Source organism: Suncus etruscus, chromosome 20 (genome assembly GCF_024139225.1).
Source record: "Suncus etruscus isolate mSunEtr1 chromosome 20, mSunEtr1.pri.cur, whole genome shotgun sequence".
NCBI classification, from domain to species: Eukaryota; Metazoa; Chordata; class Mammalia; order Eulipotyphla; family Soricidae; genus Suncus; species Suncus etruscus.
In genome coordinates this window covers 24,957,555-24,977,067 of record NC_064867.1, presented here as the reverse complement: position 1 = coordinate 24,977,067, position 19,513 = coordinate 24,957,555, and the positions used below count along the sequence as shown (strand labels likewise).

Sequence of the window (19,513 nt, the reverse complement as noted above, 5' to 3'; positions counted from 1 at the left end):
GGACAGAAGCTCATTTTCTGGAGAGAGCTAAAACGAGGCCATAGTGTCTTATATAATGCAATGGCCCACCAAGATAGTCATACAAGAAGCCCCTCAGCTCCCTTTTAGCCCTCCATTGTTAAAATGTACATAGAAAACCAAGGATCACCCACCACCTGAGAACAGTGTCTAGGAAAGAAGTTAGGAAGGGAGGAAGGAGAAAGAAAGAAAAAGAAAGAAGAAAGAAAAGGAAAGAGAGAGAGAAAGAAAGAAAGAAAGAAAGAAAGAAAGAAAGAAAGAAAAGAAAGAAGAAGAAAGAAAGAAAGAAAGAAAGAAAGAAAAAGAAAAGAAAAGAAAGAAAGAAGAAAGAAAGAAAGAAAGAAAGAAGAAAAAAAGAAAGAAAGAAAGAAAGAGAAAGAAAGAAAGAAAGAAAGAAAGAAGAAAGAAAGAAAGAAAGAAAGAAAGAAAGAAAGAAAGAAAGAAAGAAAGAAAGAAAGAAAGAAAGAAAGAAAGAAAGAAAGAAAGAAAAAGAAAGAAAGAAAGTTCTTTGACCTTGAATCCTAGTATCTGCCTTCATACTGATTGAAACAGACTTCCAGACACTCTCTGCTGCTTCTCAGGCCTTTGCTTCTGACTAGAACACTATTATCCATTCTTTATGTCTCAACTTGTTGACTTCTCAGTCTCTGTAACTGTGTGAGCCAATTCTTTAAAGTAAATTATAACAGATGCACATAAGAAATGTATAAATAGATAGGCAAGTTTGTAAAGTATATCAACACATGTAATAGTAAACAAATATATACTATTTATATACATAAATATATTTTTTGTTTTGTTTTGGTGTACCATAGATGTCAGTGCTCAGGGCTAACTCCTAGCTATGTACCTAGGGATCCCTCTTTAGGGATCACTTAGGGGACCAAATGTGGTACTGAGGATTGAATCCAGGTCAGCTACTGCAAGGCAAATGTCCTGCCCACTATTGCTCCATAAATATAAAAGTCTATTGGTACTTTTTCCTCAGGAGATCTCGGACTCTTATGTAGAGACTAGGCAGAAAAATTATAACTCCAAGTGGAAAAATTAGAATGAAATGTTCTTTTTCCATAATAAGAACAATTTAGTATTAAAGAGCGAGAAATTTTGAGTTGGAGTTGAGAGTTTTGCAAGGTCACACGTTGCTGTAATATCTAAATTTTGGATTTGTTGTTTTTACCACCTTCTAAAGGAACATTTGCCACCTGGGGGAACATGTGAACTCCGAGAGACTCTTGCCTTAGAAAGATAAGACATTGCTTAAAAAGAGACTCTGATTGGGGTCCAAGAAATAGTACACCAGGTAAGGCACTTTTCTTGCATACAACTGACCCTGGTATGATCCCTGGCACTGCATATGGTCCTTTGACTACAACCAGTAGTGATCCCTAAGCACAGATAGAGCCACGAGGAAGCCCTGATAACCAATGGGTGTGACCCCAAAAATAGAGAATGAACAAGAAAGTCTTCTTCAAATTTAAAAATAGAAAAGCAGAAGTTTAAAACTCTATGAAAGAATTGTAAATTTCCCAAAAAGCATAGCACTAAGAAAGAGAAGAGATTGTAAAATTGTAGTATGCATCCAAGAAAGTCAATATATGTGAATGTGTGTGTGTAAACATGCTTGTGTATGTTACTAGAGATTGAACCAGGAACCTCCTATGTGTAAAACCAGTGCTCTACCACTAAACCATCCTCCAGGTCTGAAGTTCAACATTTCCCCACAATCTTTTGTTTTGTTTTATTTTGTTTTGTTTTGGGGTCACACCTGGCAGCGCTTAGGGGTTACTCCTGGCTCTATGCTCAGAAATCGCTCCTGGTAGGTTCAGGGGACCATATGGGATGCCTGGATTCGAACCACCGTCCTTCTGCATGCAAGGCATGCATTACCTCCATGCTATCTCTCCAACCCCAATATTTTCTTTTTCTTTTCTTTTGCTTTTCATTTTTATTGAGGTGCCAAGATTGATAATACAGTGAATTGTGCTTTTCCTTCATACATCATTGCAACATTCCAGGCTCACCAGAGGGCCTGCTTCCTCCTACCAGTATCACCAGGGACCATCCTATCCTTCCCTCCCATGTAAGCTCAGTTTTATGGACAAAGTCTTCAGTTCAATGGCTTCCATTGATTTTTATTCCCTTACTAAGTTTCTTTATATCCCACGTTGAGTACGGTGAATATCTATGTGTCCTCCCCATTGTGTTTATTGTGCTCTTGCTGTGCTGAACATGAAGCGTTGTAGTTAGCTCCTGGAGTCTCTGAGGGGTTAGGCTAATGTCCTCTCTCCCTTTCTTGCTGTCTTTGCCCAATGACAAAAGTTGTAAATGTGAGCGATATGGAGTTTGATGAGGAGTGCTGCTCAGGCGACATGGAGGTGGTCTGTTGATATGGGAAAGGTTCTGGGACCTAGCAAAAAGAGAGGGTAGAATTTCAATCCCAGAAAAGCCACAGGGATGTCAATTGAGATGTTAAGCTTTTCTAAAAGGATGGAGGGGCAAACCAAAGATCTGAGATGTGGAGATGAAAGAGTGAGACCTGAGTTTCGTTTTTTTGATTTATCATACTATAAGTAATTGTTTCTGGTGGATGTTATTCCAACATCAAAACCATCACCAGTGTATTCATCTCTCTCCCCTCCACCTCACCCTAGCTCCCTCTCACCTGGAGCTCTCACCCCTACTCAATTGTGTTAGTTCTCCATTACATTGCCTTTGGATCTTTGTTGCTGCCTTGCTGTGCATCTTCAAGTCCCACATACCAGAGAGATCATTAAATATCTGTCCCTTTTATTTATGTTTATGAAAACATCGCACGCAGCTGTTCTAGAACGTTCTACCAAGGTGGCAATAAGGGGTTACTTCTGGCTTTGCACTCAGAAACCACTCCTGGCAGGTTTGGGGGACCATAGGAGATGCCAGGGATTGAACCCAGATCTTCGACGTGTAAGGCAAACATCCTATAATCTGTGCTATTGCTCTGGCCCTGAGTATTATCATTTTTAAAACTTGTCAAAAAAAAAAAAAAAAGACAAAACAAAACTTGGAGCCGTGAAGGTGGTGCTAGAGGTAGGGTGTCTGCCTTGCAAGTGCTAGCATAGGACAGACCGCGGTTCGATCCCCTGGTGTCCCATATGGTCCCCCCAAGCCAGGGATGATTTCTGAGCTCATAGCCAGGAGTAACCCTGAGCGTCAAATGGGTGTGGTCCAAAAACCAAAAAAAAAAATTGTCTTATAGGTTGGAAAAGGGAATCCAAGTTTAAGGAGAAATGATTTCAGTGTAACTTGGTTATCCTTGTCTTACCTCTGAGAATTGTCTCAAGTTAACAAGTTTTGGTGTCCCTTGCACAGACCTATTTGTCCTTGGTAGAACATTCTAGAATAGTTGTGCATTATGTTTTCATCTCTATGGTAACACCCCAAGCCAGAGCCTAGGATGCTTCTACTATAAAAATGTGATCTTACCAGATGATGATGACCAGTGTCACAATCAGGTTTTCCACCACTTTCTTCCTCTTTTCCTTTCTTATGGTGTTCTAAGAACTCATGCTGTGTTTCATAACTGTCTTACTGGGGCTTGCTAAAGCTATGGTTGTGGCTGTTTTCCTCCCTCTTATACCCAATCTGCCCAGTCACAGTGATGCCACAAGGCCCTGGACCCACACAGGGCCCCTTATTGAACACCATCTCATAAAATCCCACCCAGAAAGGACAAATAGACAAATGGGGTGGAGGAGGGATGGCATTTTATTTTGTTTGGACCGCACCCAGTCATGCTGAGAAATTACTCCAATCTTTTTGAGGGACCATATGTGGTGTGCGAGGTTGAACCCCAGTTGGCTGTGTGAGCAAGGCAAACGCCTTAGTGTGAGCAAGGCAAACGCCTTACCTGCTGTACTATCTCTCTGACCCTGATGGCATCTTATTTTAAATGGAACATTTCATTTTAGAAGCAAAGCCTATTGAAATTTATATTAACTATTTGCTCCCTAAAAGCAAACGTGATCCTGAAAAACTCTTGGTATATATTATTTATTTTACATTTTTTGGTAGTTAACAACTGTGGAACAGGAAACCAAGTGCTGTCAAACTAGAATGTAGGAAGCAAATAAGTATCATATATATGATATATCTGTGTATATATGTATGTATGTATATATATGATGTCTGGGAGTCTCGCTGATACCCTCAGAAACTGTCACAGGTAGATACTGCCAATAATGTACCACCAAAGTTAGTAGAAAGCAAATTACCTTCAAAAGGCAAAGGAAACCGAGTGCTGGGCTAAGTGTGCCCCTCCTTTCTAAAGCAGGCTGCAAAAACACATGCATAAATAGGTTCCTTTTTCAGACAATAACAAAAATGGACACGCTCCAAAGTGGGAGAGCATGGAGATGGTACAGTTGGTATCTAGCGCCACCTTGAGGTATAACATCTACATTCCGCCCTTTCATGGACCCCAGGTTTAAAAGGACAGCTTTCATGGAGAGTTGATGATGAACTTTCACAGGAGAAATGATTTTCTAGGGAATACAACCTGAGTCATACTGGCACTTTGGAATGAATAAAGCAACCCCGCCTGAAAATCTCATTTAATCCCAGGAGCCCTTTGTGTCTGGCCCTTTGAAATAGGAGCTTTAGAGATGGGACTTTTGAAAAGACTAGGAAAAGTTGGCGGTAATATTGAAAAGTCCTGAACGGATTACTCCAAATCATGTACTACAATTTAATTATTGTGTAGGTATTATACAAATATATATGTAATGTTATACATTAAAATATTAAAAGAATTATATTCTACAATACTATAAACTATGGCATGCCATCTACATGTCACATGCTATATAGTATGTGTATATATATATATTTATTTATATATATGCCATGCTATTTATGCTTTTTGTGTCTATCTTGGGAGGTTGTGGGGTTGGGAGCCAGAAGTATTGAGTACTGTTTCTATGCTCAGAGGTATCTCCTGTCAGTGCTCTCTGGTACCAGGAATCGAACTGAGGTCAGTGGCATAAAAAGCATAAAAAAGTGCCTTGGGCTAAAGAGATAGCATGGAGGTAGGAAATTTGCCTTGCATGTAGAAGCACGGTGGTTTGAATCCCGGCATCCCATATGGTCACGAGCCTGCCAGAAGCAATTTCTGAGCATAGAGCCAGGAGTAACCCCTGAGCGCTGTCGGGTGTGACCCTAAAACCAAAAAAAAAAAAAGTGTCTTAACTTCTGCACTAACTCTTGAGCCCCTATTGATGCTATTTCCTATAGTATTGCTGACCTGTACTCTTAACTTTGCTGGGGCCTCATCTGTGAAGATGGGCAATGTTGGTCAATTCTGTCCATATCATTCCATAAATAATCATTATGATTAAGAGCTTTGCAACCAAACCAGGGCCATACTGTCCTGGGTCCCAGGTTCACAAACTCTGAGACCCTACTCCCTTGCAGTTAGGATCTGGAGCTCTGGTGGAAGAAGAGCTCAGGGTCCACAGATGTGATCATATTAAACCCAGCCCTTATGAAACCCTTGGCTTTGTTGTTCTTGCAATGACCAAAGGCTACACACACATTTGTCTGCACACTTGTGCACCTAGTGTGGTGCTTTTTGTGGTGGTGGATGTGTTGGTTCATGTTTGGTGGTACCAAGGGTTTACTCCTGGCTCTGTGCTCAGGAGTCACTCCTGGAGGGCTCTGGGGGGACCCTATGGGATGACAGGGATTGAACCCAGGCAGTTTGCAAGCAAAGCTGCATGCAAGCATTCACTTCAGCCTGAGTACTCTTTCTATAAGTTGTGTTGCTGGCTGGGAATCATACTTTAGTTCACACCAGAGGTTGTACCCTGATGTTGTGGACCTGAGGGTAGGGGCTGTGGAGGACACAGGCTCAAAGCAGATGCTGTTTTCATGTGTCTTTGAGTCAAACTCAAGGTCCCATGCTTGCAAAATGTTACCTTAGGTCATTGAACCATCTCTTGACCTCTGTTTTGCCTTAAGTCCAATTGACTGTTGTTAGCTAAAACCTTCATGAACTGTATCACTTCATTCATTAACTAAATTCTTAAAATATATTTAAGTGGTGTGATGAAAGGTTACCATGCTTGGTGGGTGTCAGAGGTGGATAAGTTATTAACTTGCTTTGGGTTAAAGCCAACCTGCTGCTACTCAGAGGCTATTCCTAGCTTTGTGCTTAGGGATCACACATGCCTGTGCTCTGGGGACCATATGAAATGCTGGGGATAGAGCCCAAATTCACCACATACAAAGCAAGTGCCTTAATCCCTGTACTGTCTGCTTTAAATATTCCAATTATGACACACCTCTATTTACATAGTGAAGACCTGGAAATGCCCAACTGCCCAACAACAGAGTAGTTAAAGGAACCATGGTCTATATACACAGTGGAATACTACCTTTTCCTCAGAAAAGACTGACTATTGCCTTTTGCTACAACATGGATGGACTGGAGAGGCCTTACTAAATTAAGTAAAGAAAAGGAAAGGAAAAGAAAGGAAAGGAAAGGAAAGTCAGGAAACAGGGGATAGACAAACACTCCATGAGCACACTGACCAATGGAATATAAGTAAAAAAAACCCTTAGACTGGAGAACAGAACTGGTGTTATCTAAGTATGTGGGGTGGGGTGGGGGTGGGAAGGGCCTTACAGACCATGGTGATCATTAGTACTCCCAAAGTAGGTTTAATTTAGTATTTACATTCTGGTGAACTAGCTTTGCCAGAAACAGTGATTTAAGGGACTGGGGAGAGCTCCAATGATTTAAGCAGCATGCTTTGCATGCAAAAAGACCTGCATTTGATCCCCAACACTACATGGCTCCCCCAAGTATTGCCAGGCATGGCCTAGTGACACCCAGCACCAGCACCCCGATGTCCCAATCATTGGCAGGGTGGACCTGGTAGCTGCCAGTAAGGGACTTTCAGGCTCCAGAACTGGGCATGCCAGGAATGGTCTTGAGTCTCTTGAGCACTGCTGGATCCCTAGTCCCTCCAAAAAAATGACAGGGATCCACAGTGGGTGGCTGAGACAGCAGAGTCCAGAGATCTGGTTATATGTGGAGAAGGGAAAAGGAGCAAAAATGAGACACCAGGAAATGACAAAAAGAGAACAAGTGTGGGCACTAAAAATACATGTGATGGGTTATTCCTGTCTTGGCCGCCAGCTCTCCAGGGCTGTCTGCGATCTGCAGGGTGGCTGGTGGCACTCCAGGGCTCCACACCCAGGAGCCTGAGACTTTCCTTCCAGGGGGATTGGGGGTCATACTGCTCAGATTCCTTTCCTCTGCAGGACTTAGAATTGTACTTACCTTTCTGTAGCATAAATGTCCTTGCGACTTAAAATAATGCAAAACCCACATATAAAAATATAATTATAAATATATTTATTATTTTATTTCCTCATTAAATAAACTATGATATAAAAAAACGACAACTAGAGTGACTCAGCTCCCGAAAAGGACACAAAGCTCAGTTCTGCAAAATATCAGACTTGGGGCTAGGGGCCTCGGAAGTGGGAGGAGTCTTTGGTACCTTCTGGAATTTGCTCTGTAGGAAAACTCGGGGCACACACAGCCCCTCCTTTTTATTCACAGTCTCTCGAAGCACATACTCGTTGACCACTTTTTCATAGCCCAAATCCGTGAAAAGCCGTGCCAGGAATTCTGGAAGATAAAGCATCAACAACGCTCACATCTTTTTTGGGGCCACACCTGACAGTGCTCAGGAGTTCTTAGGGGACTGTGTGGCAGCAGACCTGGACCCAAACCCATCTCTCTGCACCTCAACCCTCAATTGCTTTCATAAAATGATTTTTGGCTTTTTGGACCAGGGAAAAACATCTCAAGGCATCACCTGGTTTGTACTTGCTCTACTTATGGCTAAGTCCAGAAGAGTTTCCGATCTGCTTCCTCAAGTCCTTTCAGATCCCCATGGAGACTGTTAGGAAAAGGAGGAGGGGGCCCAGAGCGTGCTAGCCTAGGAGGACCACAGTTTGATCCACCGGCATCCCCTCTGGTGTACCAAGCCAGGAGCGATTTCTGAGCACATAGCCAGGAGTAACCCCTTAGCAGGAAGAATCCCTGAGAACGAGGGGGGTACATTCCCAGATGGGCCCTGTAGGCGTGGGACAGATGGTTGCAGAGTTTGGTGCCAGTGAGCCACACATAGCTGGTCATCCCGTCCCTGCCACTCCTACCCTATCCCCCCCAATCCCTCCCAATCTCACCGTCTCTCCACCCAGCACAGCAGAGCTAATGCAATCAAGATAAAGGATGTGATGGCACAAATGCTAGCCTTCCCCTTACCAGCAGTGAAAAAATATGATCTGGTCCCGTCTTGTCGCACATAAAAGTTTTCTCCAAGCTTGCTGCTGGCTTTAAACCTCAGCATGGCATGATCATTGAGCCCATAGTCACGAAATAACACGCTCTTGCCTGGTTTTAAAACCTGTGAGACAAAAGCAAGAGGACTACACATTACTTTAGGAATTTATAACAACCTTGAAATATCTTCAATTAGAAGCCTGAGATTTGGGAGCCTGAAGAGAGGGGAAAGAGTGAACCCTCCACAAGAGGGAAATGGCCCTTTACTAAACACAGGCAGGCATGGGACAGAAGTAGGCCAATGTGCAAGAAAAGTCAACCTAGCAAAATAGGAGAGACAGAGTCTGATGTGACATCAAGCCCCTTCTCCCAACATTATACCTGTCATAGCCTATAACAAAATGTCTCTGAAAAAAAAAAAAGATAAAAAAAATTGATATTTATCTTTGTCTGATTCTGACTGGAATTTTCCTTTTCTCCCTTTGCTTCAAATAGCATCATTCATCAGCACAGTAATTACACCTGGTACTCTCTAGCTTACCAGACATTTTCTCAAGGAATCTGATCCAATTCTGAGGGGAAAGAAGGTGATTTCTGGCCTGTGAGCCAAGGAGACTTATGCTAACTAAAAGATAAAGGAAGCAAATGACACCCAGGACCCCACAACAAGTTTGACCTAAGTGGAGGCCAAGACCCACTCTTAGGTCAACGGAATTCAATGAGGAATCCGAGCCCTGTGTGAGGAGGGCTCATAAGTGGAGAGAGGGTAGGGTGAAGCCCATGAGGTTCCATAAAAGCCTGTCAGATTTGACAAAATATGTCTCACAGTGACGTTAGTAGTATAGTGGTGAGCATAGCTGCCTTCCAAATATGTCTCAAGACCAGCAGAGTGGGCGTTAATGGACCCCACTGTCTAAAATAAAGAGCTATATGAACAATTTTTTCAGGCCCAAAACCAATGCTACCTACTTGCTTTTCATGCGAAAATGCTTTCAAACTTCCCGAGACTACCAAGTCAGAGTGACACTAATAGAGACGCATGCTGTATCAAATTCCGTTCAATCTTACTCTGGTCACTACATCAGGATGATTGTTTTACCACACTTACTCCATGTTAACTAGATTTTGGATATCAGTTGACATAGTTCCTCCTCTTCCTAAATAGATCATTGAAGGTGATTTCCAAAATTCTCCCATCTGCTGTATTTGCTTAATTAGTAAGTTCTTAGTAAAGCTTCAGGTGCCTTTTGAATACTGTCAACAAAGAGGCTCTTGAAGCCAAACATTTTTACATTGGTCAGAGATTCTAAGTTGTAAGTGGAAATATAATGGAGAAGGGGACATTTGAGACCCTCAGTTCATGGGAAAGAGGTTTAGTATTCACTTGAGAGGGCCAGGCTATGAGGCCCAGAGGGAAAGAAAGCCCATTCGTTAACTTCAGTCCCTCAGCTTCTATTAACAAGTGAAGTAAATAATCTTCTCCCTCTCACCTATAAAACATCTCTCGCCTGTAAAATAATAATTATGACCCTACCACCTCCCCTGATCATAGTATAGTGATCAGGTATTCCCCCCAGCTCCTCAGTGTTAGGGTAAGTGCAGACATCCTGGCCAATCTCTGAAGAGCAATAATGGCCACCAGCAGTAATGACCACTAAGAGCAGAACTAAGGTGGCCATTTGATTCTGGACACTGACAATGCTGCCTACTGAGAGGATGTAGGGGGAAGTGAAGCAAGACCAGGAAGTCCAGTTCTCAAGTGCACACTCCATCACTGACCTTGTAAATGTTTTGTAAGACTCGGTGCATCTTTTCTGGGTGTACAGCAGAGAGCACAAATATCAATGTGACAACATCGACCGATTCTGAGGGCACATGTTCCAGAAGGTCATCTTTCGTCAGATCACAGTGGAAAACCTTGCATCTTTCTGTGTTGTATAAAGGATTCTGCTAAAGAAGGGGAAAGCATGAAAGAATTTCAACTCAGCATCCATACAGATAGAGAAAAACAGCAGCAAAGGGAGACTGTGTTCTGCTGCAGAGAAATAAAAAAAAAAATCCCTTTATTCCTAGGGAAAATGAGAAATGCATTTTGCTAAAGGTCATAAAGTTCAATATTGCCATGAGAGGCAAGATATCATTGTAATGAATAATTTTGTGTGTGTGTGTGTGTGTGTGTGTGTGTGTGTGTTTTGGGCCACCCAATGGTGTTTGAAGGTTACTCCCAGCTATTCATGTGGTACCAGGAATTGAACAGAATGCAAAGTTTCAGCCTAGTAAGCTATTTTTCTGGCCTTTTTTTTTTTAACAAATCATCCTTAACTGATTAGAGACCATGGTCATCACACATTCAAAGCTACTTATTTCCAAAGGAATGTTGACCAGACTTATTTAACTGGTCTTACTTATTTAATCTTCCCTTGACTCATCAAATACCAATCTAAATCCTATGAGGATTACTTCCAGCACCCCTTATTAAGATGAGCCCATAGTTCTGGGGTATAGTTAAGTTAAATAAACCTATTTTTAAGACTACTGGCATGTTCCTGGTCCATTCTGGTTGGTGGGTCTAGACCTAAGTGTGCCACAAAAAAATATATATTAAAATTAGCTTCTGTGTAAATGAAGATGTGAAAAAGAGAAGCAGAAAGCTCAATGGATGGGAAGAGATAACATTGAAAAAATGTCAACTTTCCCTATGATTCCACTTGTAATTATACCCAGCAGAATCTCAACCAAATCACAATATATTTCTAAAATTTGACAAGGTGAATCTGTCATCTCAGAGTAAAACCATTGATGACTATTTAAAATAAAGACCAATGAAGGGGGTTTTCTACTGGACTTCAAAGCAAACACAAAATTAACTACTAAAACTATGTGGATTGTGAATATGGACAAACAGATCACTGAGACTGAACAGAACCCAAAAAAAGACTTGTACATTTAAATATACATGGAAAATGATACAAATGACAGACTAAAATAAGTAGGCAATAAAGGTGAAGAAGAAGAAGAAGAAGAAGAAGAAGAAGAAGAAGAAGAAGAAGAAGAAGAAGAAGAAGAAGAAGAAGAAGAAGAAGAAGAAGAAGAAGAAGAAGAAGAAGGAAGAAGAGAGGAGGAAGAAGAAGAAGAAGGAGGAGGAGGAGGAGAAGAAGAAGAAGAAGGAGGAGGAAGAAGAAGAGGAGGAAGAAGAAGAAGAAGAAGAAGAAGAAGAAGAAGAAGAAGAAGAAGAAGAAGAAGAAGAAGAAGAAGAAGAAGAAGAAGAAGAAACATGAACTTCTCAATGTATTGCATTTGAACACTAGCCTCATTCATGGTAGTGAAGAACAAGTAGTTAAATGATAATGAAAGGATGTCCAGATTCAGCTCAGATGGCTAAGGCAGAAAGATGGTCTCATCCTCACAAGAAAAGGCCTGCAGAGAAGTAGAGAAGGACTTCTTTTGTGAAGCAAAAGCAGAGAACAGATGTCAAAGAATAGCCATTCCAAATTTTCTGGGAGAAAAGGGAACTAAAAACGTGCTTTTCCAAGGCTGAGGGATGAGAGTGAAAAGCCACCAAGCTGTGGAGATTATTTAGGCAGGCACTGTTACATAACTGAGACTCCAGGGTCCAGAGGCCTATCCTTGCCCTTTCACTAGTGTTTCTGGCAACATCACCACCAGGCTCTCAGAATGAATGGTGCCCAGGCTGGAGTTGGCCTTTCTCATCCTTATAAGAAAAAAGAAAAGAAAATCTGCAGGGCAAAGGTCATTTTAGAACATCAGGGAAAATAGCTTTAGGACCTTTGAGGAAGATACAATCTCTTCTTCCTCCTCCAGAAGTGGAAGAGATGGGAAAGAAAATGTGTCTAGAGAGGCAAACACACCAGTGAAGGCTTATTCTGAGACACAGATCTCAACTATACAGATCTAAAAAGCTTCCTGCACACTGCCTGACCAGGTAAGGTCCTGAGCATCCCATGACAGTTTTTTGTACCACAGGGCTTGAGCACTACCAGGAATAACCCCTATTTAAAAAAAAAAAAAAGACAATAACAACAACCAAACAACTGGGCCAGTGTTAGGGTGCTTGCTTTGCATGCTGGTGACTTGGGTTCTATCACCAGTACCACATATGCTCACCTGAGTCTGTAAGAGTGACCCCTGAACACAAAGCCAGGAATAGGCCCAGAACACTACCAGGTGTGGCCCCAAAACAAAACCTCAAACTCAAAGTCAACCCAAAAAACTGCCTAAGATTCAGAATTTTAGAGAACAATACCCTCACATCCAACTGGGAGGGTAATACAAGAAACTAAGGGAATAGCACAAAGAGAAGAGCCAAAGCCAAGTGAAGAGAGGAAAAAAAAAATAAGGTTGCTGGAGGAGTCCAGGTTTCCAGACCCACATAATAACCAACCTCATAGGTAACCATGGGACAACAGACGTCACCCTCAGCCCAACTCCCAGCTAGACCATTACACTTATTTCCTTAGTAATCAATAACAAATATTTATAGGTTCTATACAGTATAACCACTCTCAACCATTAAAACATGAGGCATACCAAAAGGTAAGAAATAGCAATCTGAAGACCAATCAGCAGTCAGACTCAGAAGTACTACTGGGATGGGACTAAAAGGTTGGTCACTGAAAGAACAATTTGTGATCAGGGCATATAAGTGAGGTCAGAGAGATGTCAGCAGAAACAAAAACATACCTGGAAATTACAAAAAGAAAAAAACTGTAAAAAATGAAGAATGCTTTTAAGAAGCTTATCTGTATGGATGCCTACAACTAGGGAGGAGTCAATGACCTGGTTAGACAAGAATTACAATGGGCCAGAATGATAGCACAGAAGGTAGGGCTCTTGCCTTACATGCAGCCTACCCTGCATCCTATATGGTACCCTGACAGGAGTAATTCCTGAGAGAAGAGCCAGGACTAACCACTGATAACCTTTGGGAGTGGTTCCAAAACTAAAAAAAACAAACAAACAAAAAGAATTACAACTAGAAAATGCAAAGAGAAAATAGTTAAACTTAAACATGGCGAAGAAAAGTCCATTAACCTAAACAAACTTAAAAATACCATAAAGCAATGATGAATAAACTGGAAGAAACATTTGTAACAGCTAGACTATATCCTTAAAGTAAAAGAAGTGACAGAAAAAAATGGACAGGGCCCGGAGAGATAGCACAGCGGTGTTTGCCTTGCAAGCAACCGATTCAGGACCAAAGGTGGTTGGTTCAAATCCCGGTGTCCCATCTGGTCCCCCGTGCCTGCCAGGAGCTATTTCTGAGCAGACAGCCAGGAGTATCCCCTGAGCACCGGCGGGTGTGGCCCAAAAACCAAAAAAACAAACAAAACAAAACAAAAAAAAAACCCCAAAAAAGAAAAAGAAAAAATGGACAGGACACCTGAACAGAGAATTCCTATTATAGTGGATCTATATGCATGGAGACTTGTCTATTTTGTTTACTATATTTCTCAGAGCTTAGAACAACTGGGCACACATTAGCCTCTCTTTTACATATGTCCATATATATTATGTGTGTGTTTATATATACATATATGGAATAAAGGAAATCATAATTAGAAGAGAAACATTTTTCTATTACAGTATCTTTAAACTTTTTGGTTATAAGGAATAAACAAAATAAAAGACATGGAGGGTTTTTTGGGATTTTTTTTTGCCCATAGAATAGGGAAACCTAAAAAAGCCTAATGTGGAAAGGTTCTTTTTGCCCATAGAATGAAAAAATCTAAAAAAAACCTAATGTGGAAGGGGTAGGAAAAAAGGTAGTTTTATTCTCTTAGAGGGAAATGTCATTAAGAAAATTTAACTATACAAAAACTTAAAAATATTTTCTTTTTTTTTTTTTTTGTAGTGCCACTAGTTTTATTTATTTATTTTTTATTTAAACACCTTGATTACATACATGATTGTTTTTGGGTTTCAGTCATGTAAAGAACACCACCCATCACCAGTGCAACATTCCCATCACCAATGTCCAAGTCTCCCTCCTACCCACCCAACCCCCGCCTGTACTCTAAACAGGCTCTCCATTTCCCTCATACATTCTCATTATAAGGAAAGTTCAAAATGTAGTTATTTCTCTAACTAAACTCATCACTCTTTGTGGTGAGCTTCCTATGGTGAGCTGGAACATCCAGCTCTTTTCACTTTTGTGTCTGGAAATTATTATTGCAAGAATGTCTTTCATTTCTCTTAAAACCAATAGATGAGTGAGACCATTCTGCGTTTTTCTCTCTCTCTCTGACTTATTTCACTCAGCATAATAGATTCCGTATACATCCATGTATAGGAAAATTTCATGACTTCATCTCTCCTGACAGCTGCATAATATTCCATTGTGTATATGTACCACAGTTTCTTTAGCCATTCATCTGTTGAAGGGCATCTTGGTTGTTTCCAGAGTCTTGCTATGGTAAATAGTGCTGCAATGAATATAGGTGTAAGGAAGGGGTTTTTGTACTGTGATTTTGTGTTCCTAGGGTATATTCCTAGGAGTGGTATAGCTGGATCATATGGGAGCTCGATTTCCAGTTTTTGAAGGAATCTCCATATCGCTTTCCATAAAGGTTGAACTAGACGGCATTCCCACCAGCAGTGGATAAGAGTTCCTTTCTCTCCACATCCCCGCCAACACTGTTTGTTCTCATTCTTTGTGATGTGCGCCATTCTCTGTGGAGCAGGAAACCCTAAATGGAGCAGGGAAAGCCTCTTCAACAAGTGGTGTTGGCACAATTGGATAGCCGCTTGCAAAAAATTGAACGTAGACCCCCAGCTATCATCATGCACGAAGGTAAAATCCAAATGGATTAAAGACCTCGATATCAGCCCCCAAACCATAAGATATATAGAACAGCACATAGGCAAGACACTCCAGGACATTACAGGCATCTTCAAGGAGGAAACTGCACTCTCCAAGCAAGTGAAAGCAGAGATTAACAGATGGGAATATATTAAGCTGAGAAGTTTCTGCACCTCAAAGGAAATAGTGCCCAGGATACAAGAGCCACCCACTGAGTGGGAGAAACTATTCACCCAATACCCATCAGATAAGGGGCTAATCTCCAAAATATACAAGGCACTGACAGAACTTTACAAGAAAAAAACATCTAATCCCATCAAAAAATGGGGAGAAGAAATGAACAGACACTTTGACAAAGAAGAAATACAAATGGCCAAAAGACACATGAAAAAGTGCTCCACATCACTAATCATCAGGGAGATGCAAATCAAAACAACGATGAGATACCACCTCACACCACAGAGAAAAACTTAAAAATATTTTCAAGAAGTAACACTTTAATCAAACCCACTTTGACTTCCAGCACTACATATGGTTCTGATCAATGTCAAGCATGATCCTTGTAGGACTGTATTAGTAGACACAGTAGATAAGGTATTTGCCTCGCACACTGCTGGCCTGATTTCAATCCAGCATCCCATATGGTTCCCTGAGCACTGCCAGGAGTGATTCCTGAGTATAGGATTAGGAGCAGCCCCTCAGCACTACCACACATGGGACAAACACACACAAACTCAAGTAAATAAAAAGAAATACGATGACAGGTAAAGTAAAGGCGAAATACATATATGCACTATCCTATAGATTTATAGGAAGTTGTTAGATTATACCCTGCTTTTACCCAAAACACCTTTCCCAGCTTTCTCTTTCCTTCTCACTCATTTCTTTAACATGTAAAAGGCCTGGCCCGGAGAGATAGCACAGCGGCGTTTGCCTTGCAAGTAGCCGATCCAGGACCAAAGGTGGTTGGTTCGAATCCCGGTGTCCCATATGGTCCCCTGTGCCTGCCAGGAGCTATTTCTGAGCAGACAGCCAGGAGTAACCCCTGAGCACCGCCGGGTGTGACCCAAAAACAAACAAAACAAACAAACAAACAAAAAAAAAACCATGTAAAAGTCCGCCGAGACTAACTTTTTTCTCTCATTCAACCCTTCCCCAACCAGTTGGAATTTGATCTGGTAAACAGAATTTTTGGTTTGGCGGGCTAGAGACCACAAGGCGAAAAGCCACCTGATTCCAAGATTCTCTCCCTTATGACTGTCTTGGATTATTAATTCTTTGCTGCTAAGCTGCTTCAGACCCACTCACCTGAGGTTTGAAATACAGTGTATGGTTTTACAAGAGACAATGTAAAGAGTGCAAGTTACAGCACAATGTTATACTTCTAGGAAACAAAAAAATCTAAATGGATGCTAACGGCAGGAAAATATATAGGAGATTACATACATGCTGCCAACATTTCTTCCATGATAGCAAAAGTAAAATTTACAAGTAAAAATTATAAGTGAAATTAAGAAGTTATTTCAATTCAATCAAAACAGGCTTATTCGGGCCCGGAGAGATAGCACAGCGGCGTTTGCCTTGCAAGCAGCCGATCTAGGACCAAAGGTGGTTGGTTCGAATCCCATTGTCCCATATGGTCCCCCGTGCCTGCCAGGAGCTATTTCTGAGCAGACAGCCAGGAGTAACCCCTGAGCACCGCCGGGTGTAGCCCAAAAACAAAAAAACAAAAAAACAAAACAAAAAAAAAAAAAACAGGCTTATTTTGTGGTGAGATAAATAAGTATTAGGGCCTGTTGATCAGAGGAAATATGGCAGGTACATCCCTTATCAATTTTTCTAAAAATAATTTACCTGATTCAAATTCACTTTTATTTTACAGGAACTACAGGGGATGGAACTACAAGTTAAAATAGTGATTAGGATGCTTGCCTTGCATACAGCCAAGATTTGATTCCCTAGCACTACTTATGGTTCCCCAAGCACTGCCAGTGGTGATCACTGAGTGCAACACCAGGAGTGTAGATATTACCGGGTATGACCAAAACGCAAACAAAAACCCAAGAAAGACATTTTCAAGCCCATTTGTATGTGGAGATTTATCACAGAAAATGACTTACTCTCCTAAAATTGTCAGTGGAGAAAAAGTTCAAAGCGTAAGTCAGGAGTATTTTGTGCTAAAGAGAGTTAAGGTACACGATGAAATTCAAGATTAGTACCTGGTTAAATCAGCTATAATGAGCTGCAGAGTGTATGGCAGGCAGGTGTTGAGCCAAGTGTTCAATCTTTAGCAAATTGCAAAGAAAAAATGTTTTACAAAACACACTGGAACTAGATGGAGATATTTGAATCTGGGTTGGATATTAAAGACATGAAAAGATTAGAGACGATAAGTCTGTTGTTAGATAGAAAAGTTACTTTTTCTTTTGTTTTAGGATCACATCCTGCGATGCTCAGGGCTTATTCCTGACTCTTTGTGGAGATCATTCCTAGCAGTCTTCGGGGATAATATGAGATGTTGCAGATGATCTGCATGCAAGGTAAGGGCCCTCCCTACTGTACTACCTCTCCAGGTCTCGAGAAAATTTTTTTATGTGTGCAGACATTAAAGAATGAAATATCTTGGGGCTGGAGCAATAACACAGTGTTAGGGTGTTTGCCTTGCATGTGGTTGACCTGGTATGGACCCGGATTCAATCCCTGGCATCACATATGGCTCCCCTGAGCCTGTCTGAGTGATTTCTGAGTGCAGAGCTGAGAGTAACCCTTGAGCATTGCCAGGTGTGCCCCTCCTCGCCCCCAAAAAGAATGAAATCTCTTGACATATATAGTTGAAAAACTTTCACAAATAAAAAATGTCTACAGAAGTAGCAAAATGCTCCTTAAATTTTAGTCTGGGAATAAGTTTCCAATTAAAGCTATTTCTAAATATGTATGTAACAAGAAAAGTATTCTCAAAGTGACCCCAGTTATTTAACTTCAAGGGAAGGAAAAGAACAAAGAAGGATATGAATTTGGTGGTCAGATAAACCATATCTAATAGATACAAAAACAACAACAAAGGTAACAGAAGAAAATATATGGATGGGGGACCAACCTTGACATATTCGACTGCTCTTGGAGAAAAATCACAGGCATAGGCAAAGATATTTTGATCTTCTTCTAAAAGTGGGAATAAACAATTACCAACACCGCATCCGGCTTCAAGTATAGTCAGCTTTTGATCTTCAAACTAAGAAGAGAATCCAAAGTATAGTAGGTTTATATATGAAGAAAGCAACAAAATATGAACATAAGGTCCAGAATATGAGTGCCATGATATACAAGCAAATGTCAATAACTCATCTACATTCGATGCTGGAAAGCCAAATGTGGAGAAATAGAACACAGAGCCAAATCCACAACTAAACTACTTGCAGAATCCCTCTCCTTACCTGTGTCCTGTCCTGTTTAAATCCCTTAAACAGGCTTGTGTTCACTTTCATCTGCAAGTGGGGTTCATACTAAACCTCCTTCACAACGTAATTATAAGGATTAACCTGTAAAACTCGTGCCAAGTTCCAGAAAAAGGTCAAGGGAAAGTGTTTATCATTGTCACAAATTAGAGTCTATCTAAGAAGTCACTAAAAATGAATCTAACATTTACAACTTTTGGATTAGCATTAAAGAGTAAATGCCCATTAAATTGTATATCTAAGCAATGGCTAAATTACTTAAAACCATTTTTTCTCCTTTTTAAAAAATTTTTAACTTGGGAGCCACAACTCATGGTCCTCTGGGGATCAAACTGGGTTTGGCAGCATGCAAATCAAGTGTCTTAATTCCTGTACTCTCTCCACCCAGCAAACCAGTTTATTTCTAAGGTAAATTCTGTCTGGCACGCTTCCTATATGTGCCACCCTCTCCGTGGGAATTCACGAAAGCACTCCTTCCTTTTTACAAGTTTACAAGAAGAAACTTTGCATTGATAAGCATCATTAGCTTACCTCCCTACATGATCTCAGTTCCTCAAACTCTCTGGTGGTCCAGTGTCTATCTTTGAAAAAATTAGTACTATTTCTCTTGTAAAAAAGATCCCAATTTTTCTGGGCCTCTTTTTCCAGCTTTTGCTGTTTAAATTCAGATACTAAAGTCTGGTCTTTTTTCAGTTTCTCCTCTTCTTCTGAGCTGAGAATCCTTGTCTGCTGCTCTTTCTTTTGCAGAGAAACCATCTTATAATTGCACGGTCATACATTTAATACTGCTGAAGGCAGGGGAGTAAGGAAGGAATCCAATCCAATGCAGGCATAGTTTTCTTACAGATGGCTCCTGAGGTTGAATGGATGTGAAGCTTCAAG

At 40.9% G+C, this 19,513-nt stretch overlaps 1 protein-coding gene across 1 annotated transcript; it reads right to left on the bottom strand.

Moving 5' to 3' along the window:
* Positions 1-7,499: 7,499 nt before the first annotated feature.
* On the bottom strand, positions 7,500-19,488 carry METTL6 (methyltransferase 6, methylcytidine). Its single transcript, XM_049766146.1, has 5 exons — positions 19,163-19,488; positions 18,274-18,408; positions 10,136-10,306; positions 8,339-8,480; positions 7,500-7,696 (listed from the first exon to the last, which is right to left on the bottom strand). The coding sequence occupies exons 1-5, from the start codon at positions 19,385-19,387 to the stop codon at positions 7,503-7,505; spliced, it is 867 nt and encodes a 288-aa protein (XP_049622103.1). The 5' UTR covers positions 19,388-19,488; the 3' UTR covers positions 7,500-7,502.
* Positions 19,489-19,513: the final 25 nt, after the last annotated feature.